Here is a 24,334-nt window from a genome sequence, read left to right as displayed (position 1 = left end):
AGAAGAAGGGCATTTGTAGCGGGAGAGGTGGGGGGGTGTTAACGGGGGTGGGGGGGGGGGTGTTCACGGGGGTGGGTGGATAAGGGGGGACCATTGTGTTGGGGTATGAGGCGAGAGGCAGTAACCAGCGGGGGTCAAAAGGTTGTATAATGGTCGGCCAAGTACCCCCAGGGAACGTGTCCTGGGGGACTCTACACCCAGCCACTGCCGCCGGCCCTCCTAACCTCTGCCATGATGCCCAACCAACACGACACATAACAGTTCAGGGGCCTGACAGCTGAGTGGAGAACGCTCGGGATTCCTAGTCCTAAGTTTCCGGGTTCGATCCCCGGCGGAGGCGGAAACAAATGGGTTGAGTTTCTTTCACCCCTGATGGCCCCTTTCAGCTAGCAGTAAATAGGTACCTGGGAGTTAGACAGCTGCTACGGGCTGCTTCCTGGGGGGGGGGGGGGTAACAAGAAGGAGGCCTAGTCGAGAACCGGGCCGCGGGGACGCTAAGCCGCGAAATCATCTCAATATAACCTCAAGATAACAAGGTAATAACAGTAGTTAGATCGTGTGCTTGTTAGCATCAGAGTGTGTGATGGTTATCTTGAGTTATCTTGAGATGATTTCGGGGCTTTAGTGTCCCCGCGGCCCGGTCCTCGACCAGGCCTCCACCCCCAGGAAGCAGCCCGTGACAGCTGACTAACTCCCAGGTACCTATTTACTGCTAGGTAACAGGGGCATTCAGGGTGACAGAAACTTTGCCCATTGTTTCTGCCTCGTGCGGGAATCGAACCCACGCCACAGAATTACGAGTCCTGCGCGCTATCCACCAGGCTACGAGGCCCCCCGAGGACATTAGCTGTCATGGTTGGTGACCATGGTTGTGGTGGTTGTTACTGCAGCTGTCATGGTTGGTGGGCATGGTTGTGGTGGTTGTTACTGCAGCTGTCATGGTTGGTGACCATGGTTGTGGTGGTTGTTACTGCAGCTGTCATGGTTGGTGAGCATAGTTGTGGTGGTTGTTACCGCAGCTGTCATGGTTGGTGGGAATGGTTGTGGTGGTTGTTACCGCAGCTGTCATGGTTGGTGGGCATGGTTGTGGTGGTTGTTACCGCAGCTGTCATGGTTGGTGGCCATGGTTGTGGTGGTTGTTACCGCAGCTGTCATGGTTGGTGGGCATGGTTGTGGTGGTTGTTACCGCAGCTGTCATGGTTGGTGGCCATGGTAGTGGTGGTTGTTACCGCAGCTGTCATGGTTGGTGGCCATGGTTGTGGTGGTTGTTACCGCAGCTGTCATGGTTGGTGGGCATGGTTGTGGTGGTTGTTACCGCAGCTGTCATGGTTGGTGATCATGGTTGTGGAGGTTGTTACCGCAGCTGTCATGGTTGGTGGCCATGGTTGTGGTGGTTGTTACCGCAGCTGTCATGGTTGGTGGCCATGGTTGTGGTGGTTGTTACTGCAGCTGTCATGGTTGGTGGCCATGGTTGTGGTGGTTGTTACCGCAGCTGTCATGGTTGGTGACCATGGTTGTGGTGGTTGTTACTGCAGCTGTCATGGTTGGTGACCATGGTTGTGGTGGTTGTTACTGCAGCTGTCATGGTTGGTGACCATGGTTGTGGTGGTTGTTACTGCAGCTGTCATGGTTGGTGGGCATGGTTGTGGTGGTTGTTACTGCAGCTGTCATGGTTGGTGGGCATGATTGTGGTGGTTGTTACCGCAGCTGTCATGGTTGGTGGCCATGGTTGTGGTGGTTGTTACTGCAGCTGTCATGGTTGGTGGCCATGGTTGTGGTGGTTGTTACCGCAGCTGTCATGGTTGGTGGCCATGGTTGTGGTGGTTGTTACCGCAGCTGTCATGGTTGGTGGCCATGGTTGTGGTGGTTGTTACCGCAGCTGTCATGGTTGGTGGCCATGGTTGTGGTGGTTGTTACCGCAGCTGTCATGGTTGGTGACCATGGTTGTGGTGGTTGTTACCGCAGCTGTCATGGTTGGTGACCATGGTTGTGGTGGTTGTTACCGCAGCTGTCATGGTTGGTGAGGTTCTTGGCTGCCTTCCACCTACTAATATAGTGTGTGGTGGCAGGTGTGGTGGCAGGTGTGTTGTCTTCACCACAGTAGCGGTGGTCTTGAAGTTCCTCAAGTGGTGATTTTTGTCCCCGAGGGCCGAGGCCAAACCCCGAGGGCCGAGGCCAAACCCCGAGGGCCGAGGCCAAACCCCGAGGGCCGAGGCCAAACCCCGAGGGCCGAGGCCAAACCCGCTGGGTTGTTCATCCTGTCACTTGTACCCAAACACAGCTTAACTGTCTCCAGTAAACACCTTCTCAAACACGAAGATTAACATCTATCAACTCTTAAAATCTTACGTTATCTTGCGGGTGCAAAATGTGGGAATCTTTAAAGAACAGTATCAATATTTGACAAACAGTGTTTTCTTAACTCAAACAATGTGGGGTTTATTATTCTACACATATTTCTAATGTCTCTCAGGTGTTCACATTCACGTAGATAGTGGTCAAGGCGGTGTCCGTCACTCTCACCACAGATTCTGCAACTTCGCTGATCAACTGTTGTTTCCATTCCGAATCTCCATGGATATTTGTATCCAAGACGGATTCTCGCTATTACTGATTCTCTCCCTCGTCCTCCTCCTCTTCGTCCATAATGATTGGGATTGCCAGCTGCAACCATGTTGTACCATCGTACAGATTCACTGGTTTGTGCTTCTATCCTCCTTTCCTCAGTTACCTTGTCACGGTGATGTTGCCTGACAATACCTCTAATTTGTAGCAGAGTCTTGAGTATGAAGTATTTAATATGGTCTCCTTCAGCGCCTTCGGCAGCCAGCACATCTGCTCGTTCATTCCCACATATTCCAACATGGGAGGGGATCCCCAACATGGGAGGGGATCCACAGAACCTTGATGACTCTTCCCTGATTGGTTAGTACTCTCACAGCTCTCTTGATCTCGGTGACTATCGCAAGGCTTTCTGCCTGATTTTTAGTAAGGTTTTACAGTGCTGCTTTTGAATCGGTGCAGATCACTGCACCGGCAGTGTTTCTTTCTAGGAATCTTAACGCCATAACAATGGCAGTTAGTTCTGCTTGCGTTGAAGAGGCATAGTTCTCCATTAACCACTCAACCATCCTCCACCTCAAGCTGACAAAGCTCTGTCATATCTACATTTGAAACTGTGTATGGAGTCAGCCTCCACCACTTCACTTCCTAGTGCATTCCATTTACTAACTACTCTGACACTGAAAAAAGTTCTTTCTAATGTCTCTGTGGCTCATTTGGGTACTCAGCTTCCACCTGAGTCCCCTTGTGCGTGTACCACCCGTGTTAATTAATCCATCCTTATCTACCATGTCAATTCCCCTGTGAATTTTGTATGTGGTGATCATATCTCATGCCTCTTAGCTCTGGGACTAGCCTAGTGGCATACCTCTGAACTTTTTCCAGCTTCGTCTTGTGCTTGACAAGGTACGGGCTCCATGCTGGGGCCGCATACTCCAGGATTGGTCTTGCATACGTGGTATACAAGGTTCTGAAAGATTTCTTACACAGGTTCCTGAGGCAGTTCTGATGTTAGCCAGCCTTGCATACGCCGCAGATGTTATTCTATTTATGTGAGCTTCATGAAATCGGTTTGTCGTGATATCAACCCCTAGATCTCTCTCTCCGTTAATTTCATGAAGGACATCATCTCCTATTCTGTATCCTGTGTCTGGCCTCCTGTTTCCACTACCTAGTTTCATTACTTTGCATTTACTCACGTTGAACTTTAGTAGCCATTTGTTAGACCATTCATTCAGTCTGTCTAGGTCATCTTGTAGCCTCATACTATCCTCCTCTGTCTTAATCCTCCTCATAATTTTTGCATCATCAGCAAACAATGAGAGGAAGCAGTCTATACCCTCTGGGAGATCATTTACATGCATCAGGAGCAGTATAGGTCCAAGGAGTGAACCCTGCGGGACTCCACTGGTGAGACCTCGCCAATTTGAGGCCTCACCCCTCACGGACTCGCTGTCTTCTGTTGTTTAGGTACTCCCTTATCCAGTGGAGTACCCTCACTTTCACTCCTGCCTTCATCTCCAGCTTTTGCACTAGTCTCTGGTGTAGAACTGTCAAAGGCTTTCTGGCAAGCCAAAAATATGCAGTCTGTGTAGGTCATAGAATTCAATTAATCCTGTGAGGCAGGACTTGCCATCCCTGAATCCACGCTGATGTTGTCACAAAGTTCCTTCGCTCCAGATGTTCCACTAGATATTTTCGCACAATCTCTTCCATAACCTTGCATGGTATGCAGGTTAGGGACACTGGCCTGTAGTTCAGTGCCTCCTGTCTATCCCGTTACTTGTATATCGGGACTCCATTAGCCGTCTTCCAAATTTTTTGCAGTTCCCCTGTTAGCAGTGATTTGTTATATATTGTATAGTGTGTATCGGTCAAGCTGTGTACTGATCTAGCTGTACTCACCTAGTTGTGCTTGCGGGGGTTGAGCTCTGGCTCTTTCGTCCCGCCTCTCAACCGTCAATCAACAGGTGTACAGATTCCTGAGCCTATTGGGCTCTATCATATCTACACTTGAAACTGTGTATGGAGTCAGCCTCCACCACATCACTTCCTAATGCATTCCATTTGTCAACCACTCTGACACTAAAAAAGTTCTTTCTAATATCTCTGTGGCTCATTTGGGTACTCAGTTTCCACCTGTGTCCCCTTGTGCGTGTGCCCCTTGTGTTAAATAGCCTGTCTTTATCTACCTTATCAATTCACTTGAGAATCTTGAATGTGGTGATCATGTCCTCCCTAACTCTTCTTTCTTCCAGCGAAGTGAGGTTTAATTCCCGTAGTCTCTCCTCGTAGCTCATACCTCTCAGCTCGGGTACTAGTCTGGTGGCAAATCTTTGAACCTTTTCCAGTTTAGTCTTATCCTTGACTAGATACGGACTCTATGCTGGGGCTGCATACTCCAGGATTGGCCTGACATACGTGGTCTACAAAGTTGTGAATGATTCTTTACACAAATTTCTGAATGCCGTTCGTATGTTGGCCAGCCTGGCATATGCCGCTGATGTTATCCTCTTGATATGCGCTGCAGGAGACAGGTCTGGCGTGATATCAACTCCCAAGTCTTTTTCTTTCTCTGACTCCTGAAGAATTTCCTCTCCCAGATAATACCTTGTATTTGGCCTCCTGCTCCCTGCACCTATCTTCATTATATTACATTTGGTTGGGTTAAACTCTAACAACCACTTGTTCGACCATTCCTGCAGTTTGTCTAGGTCTTCTTGAAGCCTCAAACAGTCCTCTTCTGTCTTAATCCTTCTCATAATTTTGGCATCGTCCGCAAACATTGAGAGAAATGAATCTATACCCTCCGGGAGATCATTTACATATATCAGAAACAAGATAGGACCGTGTACAGAGCCCTGTGGGACTCCACTGGTGACTTCACGCCAATTGGAGGTCTCACCCCTCACCGTAACTCTCTGCTTCCTATTGCTTAGGTACTCCCTTATCCACTGGAGCACCTTACCAGCTACACCTGCCTGTCTCTCCAGCTTATGTACCAGCCTCTTATGCGGTACTGTGTCAAAGGCTTTCCGACAATCCAAGAAAATGCAGTCCGCCCAGCTCTCTCTTTCTTGCTTAATCTCTGTTACCTGGTCATAGAATTCTATTAAGCCCGTCAGGCAAGATTTACCCTCCCTGAACCCATGTCGTCGATTTGTCACGAAGTCCCTTCTCTCCAGATGTGCTACCAGGTTTTTTCTCACGACCTTCTCCATCACCTTGCATGGTATACAAGTCAAGGACACTGGCCTGTAGTTCAGTGCCTCTTGCCTGTCGCCTTTTTTGTATATTGGGACCACATTCGCATTCTTCCATATTTCTGGTAGATCTCCCGTCTCCAGTGACCTACTATACACTATGGAGAGTGGCAAGCAAAGTGCCTCTGCACACTCTTTCAGTACCCATGGCGAGATCCCGTCTGAACCAACAGCCTTTCTAACATCCAGGTCCAGCAGGTGTCTCTTGACCTCCTCTCTCGTAATTTCAAACTCTTCCAAGGCCGCCTGGTTTACTTCCCTTTCTCCTAGCACAGTGACCTCACCTTGTTCTGTTGTGAAGACCTCCTGGAACCTCTTGTTGAGTTCATCACACACCTCTTTGTCATTCTCTGTATACCTGTCCTCGCCTGTTCTAAGTTTCACTACCTGTTCTTTCACTGTTGTTTTCCTTCTGATGTGACTGTGGAGTAGCATTGGTTCGGTCTTGGCTTTGTTTGCTATATCATTTTCATAACTTTTCTCTGCTTCTCTTCTCACCCTGACATACTCATTCCTGGTTCTCTGGTATCTCTCTCTGCTTTCCGGTGTTCTGTTATTCCGGAAGTTCCTCCACGCCCTTTTGTTCAGTACCTTTGCTTCCATAAATGCCCTATTATACCATGGATTCTTCTTTTGCTTCTCGGATTTTTCCCTTTGGGCCGGGATGTATCTGCTTACTGCCTCCTGACACTTTTGGGTGACATAGTCCATCATATCTTGTACAGACTTAGCTCTGAGGTCTGTGTCCCAAGGTATTTCCCTTAGGAAGCTTCTCATCTCCTCATAATTTCCCTTTCGGTATGCCAGCCTTTTGTTTCCTAGTTCTTTTTTGGGGGGATAATTCCTAGCTCTACCAGGTACTCAAAGTTCAATACACTGTGATCACTCATTCCCAAGGGTGCTTCCATCTTGACTTATATCCCACTCATTTAGGGTAAATATCAGATCAAGCATTGCTGGTTCATCCTCTCCTCTCATTCTTGTTGGATCCTTGGTGCGGGGATCGTATACCGGTCAAGGTGTACTCACCTAGTTGTGCTTGCGGGGGTTGAGCTTTGGCTCTTTGGTCCCGCCTCTCAATTGTCAATCAACTGGTGTACAGATTCCTGAGCCTACTGGGCTCTATCATATCTACACTTGAAACTGTGTATGGAGTCAGCCTCCACCACATCACTGCCTAATGCATTCCATCCGTTAACTACTCTGACACTGAAAAAGTTCCTTCTAACGTCTCTGTGGCTCATGTGGGTTCGAGGACCAGCGTCCTCGAACCCCAGAGAGCCCCGCACCAGCGTCCTCGTGCCCCAGAGAGCCCCGCACCAGCGTCCTCGTGCCCCAGAGAGCCCCGCACCAGCGTCCTCGTGCCCCAGAGAGCCCCGCACCAGCGTCCTCGTGCCCCCAGAGAGCCCCGCACCAGCGTCCTCGTGCCCCAGAGAGCCCCGCACCAGCGTCCTCGTGCCCCAGCGAGCCCCGCACCAGCGTCCTCGTGCCCCAGCGAGCCCCGCACAGCGTCCTCGTGCCCCAGAGAGCCCCGCACCAGCGTCCTCGTGCCCCAGAGAGCCCCGCACCAGCGTCCTCGTGCCCCAGAGAGCCCCGCACCAGCGTCCTCGTGCCCCAGAGAGCCCCGCACCAGCGTCCTCGTGCCCCAGAGAGCCCCGCACCAGCGTCCTCGTGCCCCAGCGAGCCCCGCACCAGCGTCCTCGTGCCCCAGCGAGCCCCGCACCAGCGTCCTCGTGCCCCAGCGAGCCCCGCACCAGCGTCCTCGTGCCCCAGAGAGCCCCGCACCAGCGTCCTCGTGCCCCAGAGAGCCCCGCACCAGCGTCCTCGTGCCCCAGAGAGCCCCGCACCAGCGTCCTCGTGCCCCAGAGAGCCCCGCACCAGCGTCCTCGTGCCCCAGAGAGCCCCGCACCAGCGTCCTCGTGCCCCAGAGAGCCCCGCACCAGCGTCCTCGTGCCCCAGAGAGCCCCGCACCAGCGTCCTCGTGCCCCAGAGAGCCCCGCACCAGCGTCCTCGTGCCCCAGAGAGCCCCGCACCAGCGTCCTCGTGCCCCAGAGAGCCCCGCACCAGCGTCCTCGTGCCCCAGAGAGCCCCGCACCAGCGTCCTCGTGCCCCAGAGAGCCCCGCACCAGCGTCCTCGTGCCCCAGAGAGCCCCGCACCAGCGTCCTCGTGCCCCAGAGCGCCCCGCACCAGCGTCCTCGTGCCCCAGAGCGCCCCGCACCAGCGTCCTCGTGTCCCAGAGAGCCCCGCACCAGCGTCCTCGTGCCCCAGAGAGCCCCGCACCAGCGTCCTCGTGCCCCAGAGAGCCCCGCACCAGCGTCCTCGTGCCCCAGAGAGCCCCGCACCAGCGTCCTCGTGCCCCAGAGAGCCCCGCACCAGCGTCCTCGTGCCCCAGAGAGCCCCGCACCAGCGTCCTCGTGCCCCAGAGAGCCCCGCACCAGCGTCCTCGTGCCCCAGAGAGCCCCGCACCAGCGTCCTCGTGCCCCAGAGAGCCCCGCACCAGCGTCCTCGTGCCCCAGAGAGCCCCGCACCAGCGTCCTCGTGCCCCAGAGAGCCCCGCACCAGCGTCCTCGTGCCCCAGCGAGCCCCGCACCAGCGTCCTCGTGCCCCAGCGAGCCCCGCACAGCGTCCTCGTGCCCCAGAGAGCCCCGCACAGCGTCCTCGTGCCCCAGAGAGCCCCGCACAGCGTCCTCGTGCCCCAGCGAGCCCCGCACAGCGTCCTCGTGCCCCAGAGAGCCCCGCACCAGCGTCCTCGTGCGCCTTGGTTGCCATTATTTGGTCCGGCTCCTGTCCTCCAGGAGAGAAGTGGGTGACCCACAAGGCGTAATCTGTCAGGTATTTTCTCTCTCACGGGCTGTGATGAGGGGAAGGGCGGGAGAGAGACTGGGTGGGTGGTGTCAGTATAGTGGGGGGGGGGGGTGGTGGTGTCAGTATAGGAAGGGGGGGTGGTGTCAGTATAGGTGGGTGGTTGTGGTGTCAGTATTGGAGGGGGTGGTGTCAGTATTGGAGGGGGTGGTGTCAGTATTGGAGGGGGTGGTGTCAGTATTGGAGGGGGTGGTGTCAGTATTGGAGGGGGTGGTGTCAGTATAGGAAGGGGTGGTGTCAGTATAGGAAGGGGTGGTGTCAGTATAGGAAGGGGTGGTGTCAGTATAGGAGGGGGTGTCAGTATACGAGGGGTGGTGTCAGTATAGGAGGGGGTGGTGTCAGTATACGAGGGGTGGTGTCAGTATACGAGGGGGTGTCAGTATAGGAGGGGGTGGTGTCAGTATAGGAGGGGGTGTCAGTATACGAGGGGTGGTGTCTGTATAGGAGTGGGTGTCAGTATACGAGGGGTGGTGTCAGTATAGGAGGGGGTGGTGTCAGTATAGGAGTGGGGTGGTGTCAGTATAGGAGTGGGGTGGTGTCAGTATAGGAGTGGGGTGGTGTCAGTATAGGAGTGGGGTGGTGTCAGTATAGGAGTGGGGTGGTGTCAGTATAGGAGTGGGGTGGTGTCAGTATAGGAGGGGGTGTCAGTATACGAGGGGTGGTGTCAGTATAGGAGGGGGTGGTGTCAGTATAGTGGGTGGTGTCAGCATAGGAGGGTGCGGTGTCAGTATAGTGGGTGGTGTCAGTATAGGAGGGTGGTGATGGTGTCAGTATAGGAGGGGTGGTGTCAGTATAGCGGGAGGTGGTGTCAATATAGTGGGTGGTGATGTCAGTATAGTGGGTGGTGGTGTCAGTATAGTGGGTGGTGGTGTCAGTGGATGGTGGTGTCAGTATAGTGGATGGTGGTGTCAGTATAGCGGGTGGTGTCAGTATAGTGGGTGGTGGTGTCAGTATAGTGGACGGTGGTGGTGTCAGTATAGTGGATGGTGGTGTCAGTATAGTGGATGGTGGTGTCAGTATAGTGGGTGGTGGTGTCAGTATAGTGGGTGGTGGTGGTGTCAGTATAGTGGATGGTGGTGGTGTCAGTATAGTGGATGGTGGTGGTGTCAGTATAGTGGGTGGTGGTGTCAGTATAGTGGGTGGTGGTGTCAGTATAGTGGGTGGTGGTGTCAGTATAGTGGGTGGTGTCAGTATAGTGGGTGGTGGTGTCAGTATAGTGGGTGGTGGTGTCAGTATACTGGATGGTGGTGTCAGTATAGTGGATGGTGGTGTCAGTATAGTGGGTGGTGGTGTCAGTATAGTGGATGGTGGTGTCAGTATAGTGGGTGGTGGTGGTGTCAGTATAGTTGGTGGTGGTGGTGTCAGTATACTGGGTGGTGATGTCAGTATAGTGGGTGGTGGTGTCAGTATAGTGGATGGTGGTGTCAGTATAGTGGGTGGTGGTGTCAGTATAGTGGGTGGTGGTGTCAGTATAGTGGGTGGTGGTGTCAGTATAGTGGGTGGTGGTGTCAGTATAGTGGGTGGTGATGTCAGTATAGTGGGTGGTGGTGTCAGTATAGTGGGTGGTGGTGTCAGTATAGTGGGTGGTGGTGTCAGTATAGTGGGTGGTGGTGGTGTCAGTATAGTGGGTGGTGTCAGTATACTGTGTGGTGGTGTCAGTATAGTGGATGGTGGTGGTGTCAGTATAGTTGGTGGTGGTGTCAGTATAGTGGGTGGTGGTGTCAGTATACTGGGGGGTGGTGTCAGTATAGTGGGTGGTGGTGTCAGTATACTGGGTGGTGGTGTCAGTAAAGGTGGTGGTGTCGGTATAGTGGATGGTGGTGGTGTCAGTATACTGGGTGGTGGTGTCAGTATAGTGGATGGTGGTGGTGTCAGTATACTGGGAGGTGGTGTCAGTAAAGGAGGTGGTGGTGTCAGTATACTGGGTGGTGGTGTCAGTATACTGGGTGGTGGTGTCAGTATACTGGGTGGTGGTGTCAGTATACTGGGTGGTGGTGTCAGTATAGTGGATGGTGGTGGTGTCAGTATACTGGGTGGTGTCAGTATAGTGGATGGTGGTGGTGTCAGTATACTGGGTGGTGGTGTCAGTAAAGGAGGTGGTGGTGTCAGTATAGTGGATGGTGGTGGTGTCAGTATAGTGGATGGTGGTGGTGTCAGTATACTGGGTGGTGGTGTCAGTATAGTGGATGGTGGTGGTGTCAGTATACTGGGTGGTGGTGTCAGTAAAGGAGGTGGTGGTGTCAGTATAGTGGATGGTGGTGGTGTCAGTATACTGGGTGGTGGTGTCAGTAAAGGAGGTGGTGGTGTCAGTGTACTGGGTGGTGTCAGTATAGTGGATGGTGGTGTCAGTATACTGGGTGGTGGTGTCAGTATAGTGGATGGTGGTGTCAGTATACTGGGTGGTGGTGTCAGTATAGTGGATGGTGGTGGTGTCAGTATACTGGGTGGTGTCAGTATAGTGGATGGTGGTGGTGGTGTCAGTATAGTGGATGGTGGTGTCAGTATACTGGGTGGTGGTGTCAGTATACTGGGTGGTGTCAGTATAGTGGATGGTGGTGGTGTCAGTATACTGGGTGGTGGTGTTAGTAAAGGAGGTGGTGGTGTCAGTATAGTGGATGGTGGTGTCAGTATACTGGATGGTGGTGTCAGTATACTGTGTGGTGGTGTCAGTATAGTGGATGGTGGTGGTGTCAGTATAGTTGGTGGTGGTGTCAGTATAGTGGGTGGTGGTGTCAGTATACTGGGGGGTGGTGTCAGTATAGTGGATGGTGGTGGTGTCAGTATACTGGGTGGTGGTGTCAGTAAAGGAGGTGGTGTCAGTATAGTGGGTGGTGGTGTTAGTATAGTGGGTGGTGGTGTCAGTATAGTGGGTGGTGATGTCAGTATAGTGGGTGGTGGTGTCAGTATAGTGGATGGTGGTGGTGTCAGTATAGTGGGTGGTGTCAGTATAGTAGGTGGTGTCAGTATAGTGGGTGGTGGTGTCAGTATAGTGGGTGGTGGTGTCAGTATAGTGGGTGGTGGTGTCAGTATACTGGGTGGTGGTGTCAGTATAGGAAGAGCCACATAAGAGTCTGCAGGTAAACTCAGTGTAACGAGACTAAGAGAGCAACATATCAGAGGTTGTAAGTCTAGAGGTTGTTGTGTTCGGCGTGGGGGTGGGGTTATTGGTGGGGGTGGTAGGGGGTTGTGGGGGGGCATGAGGAGAGGGGGGGGCGAGGCGGTCCCCACCACAGGTAACCACTACACACCACAACACTCCCACTGCCTCCTGTGATAGCCTTAAACCTCTAATGAAGTGCTAACCACAGACTGAGCGCGGGTCTTGTCAGTCAACCAGCCAACCAACTGGACTTGGGTTGCTCTCCACCAAGCTCCTCCCCCCCTCACCACCCCTCTCTCACCCCTCTCGCGTCACTTGCGTGTATCGTAACACATATTTATCAATTACACACTTAAGTTATCAGCCTCCCGTGTAGGTAATGACCGGAGTTTGAAGAGTGAAGCCTGGGCGTGGTTATAACGGGGTTGACATGTTAGAAACTATCGTGACGAGCTTGTTTGGGTCACTAATGAGCGAATTGTAGCCGACACCGATACCCGGAGCGGCTAATCTCCCCTTCCCGCTCACTCTGGCCATATTCCACTAAGTTTCGTCCGCATTCCTCGCCCCTGTGAGTGAGTGAGTAAGCTCCTCGCTAAGATGAGCCTCCACTACGCTTCCCCAGCGCCAGCTCCCCCTCGTGTGGGCAGGTCTCCGAGGCTGCTCCCACCTCTGGTCACTAGCTCTAAGCACTTTTCCTTGTTGAAGCGTTAAGGTGAAGAGTGGAGATAGCATCAGGGGATGTTATTGTGTGGCTGCCTCGGCCCCTGTTGACACCAGAATCATTTTAAATAAGACCTTAACACGGCATAATAATTATCCCGAGCCAGCCACGCGCCTCTCGCTTACACGCCTCCAAGGACGGGAGCCACTCAAGGTGGAGGAGGACCTCAACACTCTACAGTTAGAACGGCAGTATTGCTCTCAAGTTATAGCGGGTTACACTAACACTTGTGGAACACTAACACTTGTGGAACACTAACACTTGTGGAACACTAACACTTGTGGAACACTAACACTTGTGGAACACTAACACTTGTGGAACACTAACACTTGGGGAACACTAACACTTGGGGAACACTAACACTTGGGGAACACTAACACTTGGGGAACACTAACACTTGGGGAACACTAACACTTGGGGAACACTAACACTTGGGGAACACTAACACTTGGGGAACACTAACACTTGGGGGAACACTAACACTTGGGGGAACACTAACACTTGGGGGAACACTAACACTTGGGGGAACACTAACACTTGGGGGAACACTAACACTTGGGGGAACACTAACACTTGGGGGAACACTAACACTTGGGGGAACACTAACACTTGGGGGAACACTAACACTTGGGGGAACACTAACACTTGGGGGAACACTAACACTTGGGGGAACACTAACACTTGGGGGAACACTAACACTTGGGGGAACACTAACACTTGGGGGAACACTAACACTTGGGGGAACACTAACACTTGGGGGAACACTAACACTTGGGGGAACACTAACACTTGGGGGAACACTAACACTTGGGGGAACACTAACACTTGGGGGAACACTAACACTTGGGGGAACACTAACACTTGGGGGAACACTAACACTTGGGGGAACACTAACACTTGGGGGAACACTAACACTTGGGGGAACACTAACACTTGGGGGAACACTAACACTTGGGGGAACACTAACACTTGGGGGAACACTAACACTTGGGGGAACACTAACACTTGGGGGAACACTAACACTCGGGGGAACACTAACACTCGGGGGAACACTAACACTTGGGGGAACACTAACGTTCAGATGTGTGGTTGTGGTCACAAGAGGTTGTGTGGTTGTGGTCACAAGAGGTTGTGGTCACAAGAGGTTGTGTGGTTGTGGTCACAAGAGGTTGTGGTCACAAGAGGTTGTGTGGTTGTAGTCACAAGAGGTTGTGTGGTTGTGGTCACAAGAGGTTGTGGTCACAAGAGGTTGTGTGGTTGTGGTCACAAGAGGTTGTGTGGTTGTGGTCACAAGAGGTTGTGGTCACAAGTGGTTGTGTGGTTGTGGTCACAAGAGGTTGTGGTCACAAGAGGTTGTGTGGTTGTGGTCACAAGAGGTTGTGTGGTTGTGGTCACAAGAGGTTGTGTGGTTGTGGTCACAAGAGGTTGTGTGGTTGTGGTCACAAGAGGTTGTGGTCACAAGTGGTTGTGTGGTTGTGGTCACAAGAGGTTGTGGTCACAAGAGGTTGTGGTCACAAGAGGTTGTGGTCACAAGAGGTTGTGGTCACAAGAGGTTGTGGTCACAAGAGGTTGTGGTCACAAGAGGTTGTGGTCACAAGAGGTTGTGTGGTTGTGGGCACAAGAGGTTGTGGTCACAAGAGGTTGTGGTCACAAGAGGTTGTGTGGTTGTGGTCACAAGAGGTTGTGTGGTTGTGGTCACAAGAGGTTGTGGTCACAAGAGGTTGTGGTCACAAGAGGTTGTGGTCACAAGAGGTTGTGTGGTTGTGGGCACAAGAGGTTGTGTGGTTGTGGGCACAAGAGGTTGTGGTCACAAGAGGTTGTGGTCACAAGAGGTTGTGGTCACAAGAGGTTGTGTGGTTGTGGTCACAAGAGGTTGTGGTCACAAGAGGTTGTGGTCACAAGAGGTTGTGGTCACAAGAGGTTGTGGTCACAAGAGGTTGTGTGGTTGTGGTCACAAGAGGTTGTGTGGTTGTGGGCACAAGAGGTTGTGTGGTTGTGGTCACAAGAGGTTGTGGTCACAAGAGGTTGTGTGGTTGTGGTCACAAGAGGTTGTGTGGTTGTGGTCACAAGAGGTTGTGTGGTTGTGGTCACAAGAGGTTGTGTGGTTGTGGTCACAAGAGGTCGTGGTCACAAGAGGTTGTGTGGTTGTGGTCACAAGAGGTTGTGTGGTTGTGGTCACAAGAGGTTGTGGTCACAAGAGGTTGTGTGGTTGTGGTCACAAGAGGTTGTGTGGTTGTGGTCACAAGAGGTTGTGTGGTTGTGGTCACAAGAGGTTGTGTGGTTGTGGTCACAAGAGGTTGTGTGGTTGTGGTCACAAGAGGTTGTGTGGTTGTGGTCACAAGAGGTTGTGTGGTTGTGGCCACAAGAGGTTGTGTGGTTGTGGCCACAAGAGGTTGTGTGGTTGTGGTCACAAGAGGTTGTGGTCACAAGAGGTTGTGTGGTTGTGGTCACAAGAGGTTGTGTGGTTGTGGTCACAAGAGGTTGTGTGGTTGTGGTCACAAGAGGTTGTGTGGTTGTGGGCACAAGAGGTTGTGTGGTTGTGGCCACAAGAGGTTGTGTGGTTGTGGCCACAAGAGGTTGTGTGGTTGTGGGCACAAGAGGTTGTGGTCACAAGAGGTTGTGTGGTTGTGGGCACAAGAGGTTGTGGTCACAAGAGGTTGTGTGGTTGTGGGCACAAGAGGTTGTGGTCACAAGAGGTTGTGTGGTTGTGGGCACAAGAGGTTGTGTGGTTGTGGTCACAAGAGGTTGTGTGGTTGTGGTCACAAGAGGTTGTGGTCACAAGAGGTTGTGTGGTTGTGGTCACAAGAGGTTGTGGTCACAAGAGGTTGTGTGGTTGTGGTCACAAGAGGTTGTGGTCACAAGAGGTTGTGTGGTTGTGGTCACAAGAGGTTGTGGTCACAAGAGGTTGTGTGGTTGTGGTCACAAGAGGTTGTGGTCACAAGAGGTTGTGTGGTTGTGGCCACAAGAGGTTGTGGTCACAAGAGGTTGTGGTCACAAGAGGTTGTGTGGTTGTGGTCACAAGAGGTTGTGGTCACAAGAGGTTGTGTGGTTGTGGTCACAAGAGGTTGTGGTCACAAGAGGTTGTGTGGTTGTGGTCACAAGAGGTTGTGTGGTTGTGGTCACAAGAGGTTGTGTGGTTGTGGTCACAAGAGGTTGTGTGGTTGTGGTCACAAGAGGTTGTGTGGTTGTGGTCACAAGAGGTTGTGTGGTTGTGGTCACAAGAGGTTGTGGTCACAAGAGGTTGTGGTCACAAGAGGTTGTGTGGTTGTGGTCACAAGAGGTTGTGGTCACAAGAGGTTGTGTGGTTGTGGTCACAAGAGGTTGTGTGGTTGTGGTCACAAGAGGTTGTGGTCACAAGAGGTTGTGGTCACAAGAGGTTGTGGTCACAAGAGGTTGTGTGGTTGTGGTCACAAGAGGTTGTGTGGTTGTGGTCACAAGAGGTTGTGTGGTTGTGGTCACAAGAGGTTGTGTGGTTGTGGTCACAAGAGGTTGTGGTCACAAGAGGTTGTGGTCACAAGAGGTTGTGGTCACAAGAGGTTGTGGTCACAAGAGGTTGTGGTCACAAGAGGTTGTGGTCACAAGAGGTTGTGGTCACAAGAGGTTGTGTGGTTGTGGTCACAAGAGGTTGTGTGGTTGTGGTCACAAGAGGTTGTGTGGTTGTGGTCACAAGAGGTTGTGTGGTTGTGGTCACAAGAGGTTGTGGTCACAAGAGGTTGTGTGGTTGTGGTCACAAGAGGTTGTGGTCACAAGAGGTTGTGTGGTTGTGGTCACAAGAGGTTGTGTGGTTGTGGTCACAAGAGGTTGTGTGGTTGTGGTCACAAGAGGTTGTGTGGTTGTGGTCACAAGAGGTTGTGTGGTTGTGGTCACAAGAGGTTGTGTGGTTGTGGTCACAAGAGGTTGTGGTCACAAGAGGTTGTGTGGTTGTGGTCACAAGAGGTTGTGTGGTTGTGGTCACAAGAGGTTGTGTGGTTGTGGTCACAAGAGGTTGTGTGGTTGTGGTCACAAGAGGTTGTGGTCACAAGAGGTTGTGGTCACAAGAGGTTGTGGTCACAAGAGGTTGTGGTCACAAGAGGTTGTGTGGTTGTGGTCACAAGAGGTTGTGGTCACAAGAGGTTGTGGTCACAAGAGGTTGTGGTCACAAGAGGTTGTGGTCACAAGAGGTTGTGGTCACAAGAGGTTGTGGTCACAAGAGGTTGTGGTCACAAGAGGTTGTGGTCACAAGAGGTTGTGGTCACAAGAGGTTGTGTGGTTGTGGTCACAAGAGGTTGTGGTCACAAGAGGTTGTGTGGTTGTGGTCACAAGAGGTTGTGGTCACAAGAGGTTGTGTGGTTGTGGTCACAAGAGGTTGTGGTCACAAGAGGTTGTGGTCACAAGAGGTTGTGGTCACAAGAGGTTGTGGTCACAAGAGGTTGTGGTCACAAGAGGTTGTGGTCACAAGAGGTTGTGGTCACAAGAGGTTGTGGTCACAAGAGGTTGTGGTCACAAGAGGTTGTGGTCACAAGAGGTTGTGGTCACAAGAGGTTGTGGTCACAAGAGGTTGTGGTCACAAGAGGTTGTGGTCACAAGAGGTTGTGGTCACAAGAGGTTGTGGTCACAAGAGGTTGTGGTCACAAGAGGTTGTGGTCACAAGAGGTTGTGGTCACAAGAGGTTGTGGTCACAAGAGGTTGTGGTCACAAGAGGTTGTGGTCACAAGAGGTTGTGGTCACAAGAGGTTGTGGTCACAAGAGGTTGTGGTCACAAGAGGTTGTGGTCACAAGAGGTTGTGGTCACAAGAGGTTGTGGTCACAAGAGGTTGTGGTCACAAGAGGTTGTGGTCACAAGAGGTTGTGGTCACAAGAGGTTGTGGTCACAAGAGGTTGTGGTCACAAGAGGTTGTGGTCACAAGAGGTTGTGGTCACAAGAGGTTGTGGTCACAAGAGGTTGTGGTCACAAGAGGTTGTGGTCACAAGAGGTTGTGGTCACAAGAGGTTGTGGTCACAAGAGGTTGTGGTCACAAGAGGTTGTGGTCACAAGAGGTTGTGGTCACAAGAGGTTGTGTGGTTGTGGTCACAAGAGGTTGTGTGGTTGTGGTCACAAGAGGTTGTGTGGTTGTGGTCACAAGAGGTTGTGGTCACAAGAGGTTGTGTGGTTGTGGTCACAAGAGGTTGTGGTCACAAGAGGTTGTGTGGTTGTGGTCACAAGAGGTTGTGTGGTTGTACTCCCTCACGTCAACAAGGTCCACAGTAAACAACTCCACCTGATAAATCAAACATCCATCAACACTACCACAGCGCGGCTTTACTAACCTACGCGAGACACAGTAAGTATTGTGCAGCCTCCCTCAGCAACACAATATTGAGACGATGGTAGTCTCTCTCTGACTCTAGTAAACACAACACTTGTGGAACATTAACAGTAAACACGGGCGTAATTGGCAATTAATATATATCAAAATGTAAACATAGATAATGCGTTTATAGATAATTTACAGTAAAACATTGCTCTTTAAAACTTAAAAATCTAAAAATTCTATATCTTGAGGTTATCTTGATTTCGGGGCTTTTAGTGTCCCCGCGGCCCGGTCCTCGACCAGGCCTCCACCCCCAGGAAGCAGCCCGTGACAGCTGACTAACACCCAGGTACCTATTTTACTGCTAGGTAACAGGGGCATAGGGTGAAAGAAGCTCTGCCCATTGTTTCTCGCCGGCGCCTGGGATCGAACCCAGGACCACAGGATCACAAGCCCAGCGTGCTGTCCGCTCGGTCGACCGGCTCCCTTGAAAGCAGTTCAATCCGTAGGTCGACAGCGTGCGTTAAGTATATATGTTTCTCGTGTGAGAAGAGGCGGCGCGGGCCGGCGGCCGGGGGGGGACAGGCTCTCATAACTTTATTGTTCCCAGGAGGATCAGGGAGGGAGTCTGATCCTCCTGGCCCGGTAATGAGGTTATTGGAGCCTTTATGAACGTTGCTCAGGCGGGGGACGGCGGTGGGCGCGGGTTGTTACGTCTATACGGGGCGCCCCGCCCGCCGCGGGGGGTCACTCCGCCAAAATAATGATGGACCTCTCTCACGAGCGTATAGGGGACTCGTTAAGCCCAGATGGATTATATCTACCACTGGTATATCTACCACTGGTATATCTACCACTGGTATATCTACCACTGGTATATCTACCACTGGTATATCTACCACTGGTATATCTACCACTGGTATATCTACCACTGGTATATCTACCACTGGTATATCTACCACTGGTATATCTACCACTGGTATATCTACCACTGGTATATCTACCACTGGTATATCTACCACTGGTATATCTACCACTGGTATATCTACCACCGGTATAACTACCACCGGTATAACTACCACCGGTATAACTACCACCGGTATATCTACCACTGGTATATCTACCACTGGTATATCTATCACTGGTATATCTACCACTGGTATATCTACCACTGGTATATCTACCACTGGTATATCTACCACTGGTATATCTACCACTGGTATATCTACCACCAGTATAACTACCACCAGTATAACTACCACTGGTATATCTACCACTGGTATAACTACCACTGGTATAACTACCACTGGTATATCTACCACTGGTATATCTACCACTGGTATATCTACCACTGGTATATCTAACACTGGTATATCTACCACTGGTATATCTACCACTGGTATAACTACCACCGGTACCTTTGGGACTGGTGGGACCTCCACACATTAGAAATCCTAAACATTCTCTATTGATCATTATTGATATTGATCTCTATTGATTGATTATTGAGTCGGTCGGCCGAGCGGACAGCACGCTGGACTTGTGATCCTGTGGTCCTGGGTTCGATCCCAGGCGCCGGCGAGAAACAATGGGCAGAGTTTCTTTCACACTATGCCCCTGTTACCTAGCAGTAAAATAGGTACCTGGGTGTTAGTCAGCTGTCACGGGCTGCTTCCTGGGGGTGGAGGTCTGGTCGAGGACCGGGCCGCGGGGACACTAAAAGCCCCGAAATCATCTCAAGATAACCTCAAGATAAGATCATTATTTTAGGGAGAGAGAAGTAACGCAGCTACTGGCGTGCGTGACGCATGAAAGCAAAACACAGATTATATATATTAGTTGATGCATTGTGTTTATCAGCATGGTGTGGCCACCCTCACCATGCTGACCCCACTGTAGTGGTCAGCATGGTGTGGCCACCCTCACCATGCTGACCCCACTGTAGTGGTCAGCATGGTGTGGCCACCCTCACCATGCTGACCCCACTGTAGTGGTCAGCATGGTGTGGCCACCCTCACCATGCTGACCCCACTGTAGTGGTCAGCATGGTGTGGCCACCCTCACCATGCTGACCCCACTGTAGTGGTCAGCATGGTGTGGCCACCCTCACCATGCTGACCCCACTGTAGTGGTCAGCATGGTGTGGCCACACTCACTACACTATAGGGGTCAGTATGGTGTGGCCACACTACACTATAGGGGTCAGCATGGTGTGGCCACCCTCACTACACTATGGTGGTCAGCATGGTGTGGCCACCCTCACTACTGCACTGTGATGGTCAGCATGGTGTGGCCACCCTCACCCCACTGTGATGGTCAGCATGGTGTGGCCACCCTCCCTACACTGTGATGGTCAGCATGGAGTGGCCACCCTCCCTACACTGTGATGGTCAGCATGGTGTGGCCACCCTCCCTACACTGTAATGGTGAGCATGGTGTGGCCACCCTCCCTAGACTGTGATGGTCAGCATGGTGTGGCCACCCTCACTACACTATAGGGGTCAGCATGGTGTGGCCACCCTCACTACACTGTGATGGTCAGCATGGTGTGGCCACCCTCACTACACTGTGATGGTCAAAATATTATGTGGGTCAGGATGACCTACATAATATCGGACCACTTAGTATACAGAGATTGAACAACTGGGCAAGCACGACACAGACCGAGCTATTGGGCATTTATCTAGCCACTGAATACCTTAAGCTCAATGGTGGTGGAGTTATTTTCTGTGACTCTAAAAGTGCTCTGCAGTCCTTAAATAACCCATCACAATGTATGTCGGAAGTAGCTTGTAACATTAAATGGAATGTAATTTTTGTCAATGATAATAACTCTTGTATAAAATTTGTGTGGATCCCATCCCATGTTGGAGTTGGAAAACCTGACTTTGTAGATCGATTGGCCAATGAGGATTGCAGGAAAGAAAATATTGATTATGGCTTTGGACTATCTAATGCAGTTATTAGAAACATACAAATTAAAGAAATTAATTCAGATTTAGAAGAACTAAGAAATGCCCAGAGACCTGAAAGCTGCAGTATTAAAAGTTATGACAAGTTTTGTAATAATAGGTATTTGTATGGTCAGCACAGTAACCGGACCAGGCAATGTGATATAGTCATTGCGCGAATTCGCCTTGGCTATAGACACCTCTGGCAGGTTAGTGAGGCTGAGCCACTACCAGAATACTCAGATTGTAAACTCTGTGATAAACCTTTAATGCAGTCACTAGAACACTGTATTGTTGAATGTGAAACCGTAAAGGACTTTAGACCTCCTGGCCTCTTGTACCACCAACTGTGTAACTATTTTATTGACTCAGGTGTTCTGGACGACACCATGACAATTTACCCAAAATTTGTTTGTCCATTTTAAAGAATGAAGAACAATTCATATTTATATTACTTCTAAGCTGCATCACTTATGAACCCATCCCTGCCCTTGTGTGGCAGTGCACAATAGAAAGTTGTTTTCACATATCCATACATTAAAACATTGATTGTAATCATGATATATATGTGCTTCAGCCTACAGTTTAGACCTATTGTCTTATGTATGACCCTCTGGCCTGCGTGACAGTGAATACCAACATTATCCTCACTTTAATAAGACTATCAAAATCCTCAGATTAGGCAAAATTGTAATTAATTTTGTCAATAAAGATGTTAATAATAATAACTTAGGCCACGACTTTACCACCATGATCTACGTCCCTACATGACCTACAGCAGAAAATAACATGATGTTCAACTTTGATAAATTCCAGGTACTCAGGTACGGCAAAAATGAGGATCTTAAACATAATACAGGGTAGAAAACACAATCGAATCTGCCCATAGTAGGAAAACAGCATGTCAAGGATTTGGGAATAATGATGTCCGACGACCTAACGTTTAGGGAGCATAACCAAGCAAGTATTGCGTCAGCCAGAAAAATGATAGGATGGATTACGAGAACCTTCAAGTCCAGAGATCCCATCACAATGGTTGTCCTCTTCAAATCACTGGTGTTGTCCCGTCTCGAGTACTGCTCAGTACTCACTTCCCCCTTCAGAACAGGAGAGATTGCTGAAATAGAGGGAATACAGAGAACATATATGGCACGCATAGACGAAATAAAGCACCTAAATTATTGGGATCGTCTCAAAGTTCTCCAAATGTACTCACTAGAAAGGAGACGAGAGAGATACGAAATAATATACACATGGAAAATACTGGAGGGCCAGGTCCCAAATCTACACAGTAAAATAACAACGTACTGGAGTGAACAACATGGAAGAAAATGCAGAATAGAACCAGTGAAGAGCAGAGGTGCCATAGGCACAATCAGAGAACACTGTATGAACATCAGAGGTCCATGGTTGTTCAACGTCCTCCTAGTGAGCATCATAAATATTGCCGGAACAACCGTGGACATGAAGCTAGATTGTTTTCTCCGTGACAAGGTAACTGAGGAAAGGAGGATAGAAGCACAAACCAGTGAATCTGTACGATGGTACAACATGGTTGCAGCTGGCAATCCCAATCATTATGGCCGAAGAGGAGGAGGACGAGGGAGAGAATCAGTAATAGCGAGAATCCGTCTTGGATACAAATATCCATGGAGATACGGAATGGAAACAGTTGATCAGCGAAGTTGCAGAATCTGTGGTGAGTGATGGACACCGCCTTGACCACTATCTACGTGAATGTGAACACCTGAGAGACATTAGAAATATGTGTAGAATAATAAACCCCACATTGTTTGAGTTAGGAAAACACTATTTGTCAAATATTGATACTGTTCTTAAAAGATTCCCCCATTTTGCACCCGCAAGATAACGTAAGCTTTTAAGAGTTGACAGATGTTAATCTTCTTGTTTGAGGAGCTGTTCACTTGAGACAGTTAAGCAAGTCCCAGCTGTGTCTGGGTACAAGTGACAGGATGAACAACCCAGCGGGTTTTCTTCCTATTGGGGAGTGTTGTACATGCTGCTATGGCGGTGTGTCGACTCACAGGATGAGTGACGCTGCCCAACACTGTCACTATGGCGGTGTGTCCCTCACAGGATGAGTGGCGCTGCCCAATACTGTCACTATGGCGGTGTGTCCACTCACAAGATGAGTGGCGCTGCCCAATACTGTCACTATGGCGGTGTGTCCACTCACAGGATGAGTGGCGCTGCCCAATACTGTCACTATGGCGGTGTGTCCACTCACAGGATGAGTGGCGCTGCCCAATACTGTCACTATGGCGGTGTGTCCACTCACAGGATGAGTGGCGCTGCCCAATACTGTCACTATGGCGGTGTGTTCACTCACAGGATGAGTGACGCTGCCCAATACTGTCACTATGGCGGTGTGTCGACTCACAGGATGAGTGACGCTGCCCAATACTGTCACTATGGCGGTGTGTCGACTCACAGGATGAGTGGCCCTGCCCAATACTGTCACTATGGCGGTGTGTCCACTCACAGGATCTTCTTGAGGTTATCTTGAGATGATTTCGGGGCTTTAGTGTCCCCGCGGCCCGGTCCTCGACCAGGCCTCCACCCCCCAGGAAGCAGCCCGTGACAGCTGACTAACACCCAGGTACCTATTTTACTGCTAGGTAACAGGGGCACATGGTGAAAGAAACTCTGCCCATTGTTTCTCGCCGGCGCCTGGGATCGAACCTAGGTCCACAGGATCACAAGTCCAGTGTGCTGTCCGCTCGGTAGACCGGCTCCAAGGCGCCAAGATGAGTGGCACTGCCCAATAAACTCGCCCCTCGGGGCAAAATTTAAAAAATTTAAAATTTTCTCCAAGGAGTGCCGGACCTACCGGGCTGTGATGGGTATGTGGGCCTGCGGGCCGCTCCAAGCAACAGCCTGGTGGACCAAACTCTCACAAGTCAAGCCTGGCCTCGGGCCGGGCTTGGGGAGTAGAAGGACTCCCAGAACCCCATCAACCAGGTATCAACCTGGCAACCCACCATGACCTGCCCACCACGACCTAACGTCCATGTCCAACCCACCATTACCTACCTACTATGACCCACCCACCATGATTTACCCACCATGTCCCACCCACCATGACCCACCCACCATGCCCTACCCACCATGACCCACCCAACATGACCCACCCACCATGACCCACCCACCATGACCCACCCACCATGACCCACCCACCATGACCCACCCAACATGACCCACCCACCATGACCTACCCACCATGACCCACCCACCATGACCCACCCACCATGACCCACCCACCATGACCTACCCACCATGACCCACCCACCATGACCCACCCACCATGACCCACCCACCATGACCCACCCACCATGACCCACCCACCATGACCCACCCACCATGACCCACCCACCATGACCCACCCAACATGACCCACCCACCATGACCTACCCACCATGACCCACCCACCATGACCTATCCACAATGACCCACCCATCATGGCCTACCCACCATGACCTATCCACAATGACCTACCCACCATGACTTACCCACTATAACCTACCCACCATGACCTACCCACCATGACTTACCCACTATAACCTACCCACCATGACCCACC

General features: G+C 51.1%; 2 protein-coding genes across 2 annotated transcripts; one reads left to right on the top strand and one right to left on the bottom strand.

The window, feature by feature from the left end:
- Window positions 1–7,067: 7,067 nt before the first annotated feature.
- Window positions 7,068–8,636, top strand: LOC123773268 (uncharacterized). Its single transcript, XM_045766881.2, has one exon. The coding sequence runs from the start codon at window positions 7,068–7,070 to the stop codon at window positions 8,634–8,636; it is 1,569 nt and encodes a 522-aa protein (XP_045622837.2).
- A 4,300-nt stretch (window positions 8,637–12,936) lies between these two features.
- Window positions 12,937–24,211, bottom strand: LOC123773269 (uncharacterized). Its single transcript, XM_069317801.1, has 4 exons — window positions 24,208–24,211; window positions 18,564–19,208; window positions 17,803–17,875; window positions 12,937–13,570 (listed from the first exon to the last, which is right to left on the bottom strand). The coding sequence occupies exons 1-4, from the start codon at window positions 24,209–24,211 to the stop codon at window positions 12,937–12,939; spliced, it is 1,356 nt and encodes a 451-aa protein (XP_069173902.1).
- Window positions 24,212–24,334: the final 123 nt, after the last annotated feature.

The sequence above is a fragment of the Procambarus clarkii genome, chromosome 89, assembly GCF_040958095.1.
Source record: "Procambarus clarkii isolate CNS0578487 chromosome 89, FALCON_Pclarkii_2.0, whole genome shotgun sequence".
Lineage (NCBI taxonomy): Eukaryota > Metazoa > Arthropoda > Malacostraca > Decapoda > Cambaridae > Procambarus > Procambarus clarkii.
Note: the sequence above shows the minus strand (reverse complement) of the source record. Positions and strands in the feature narration are given on the sequence as shown.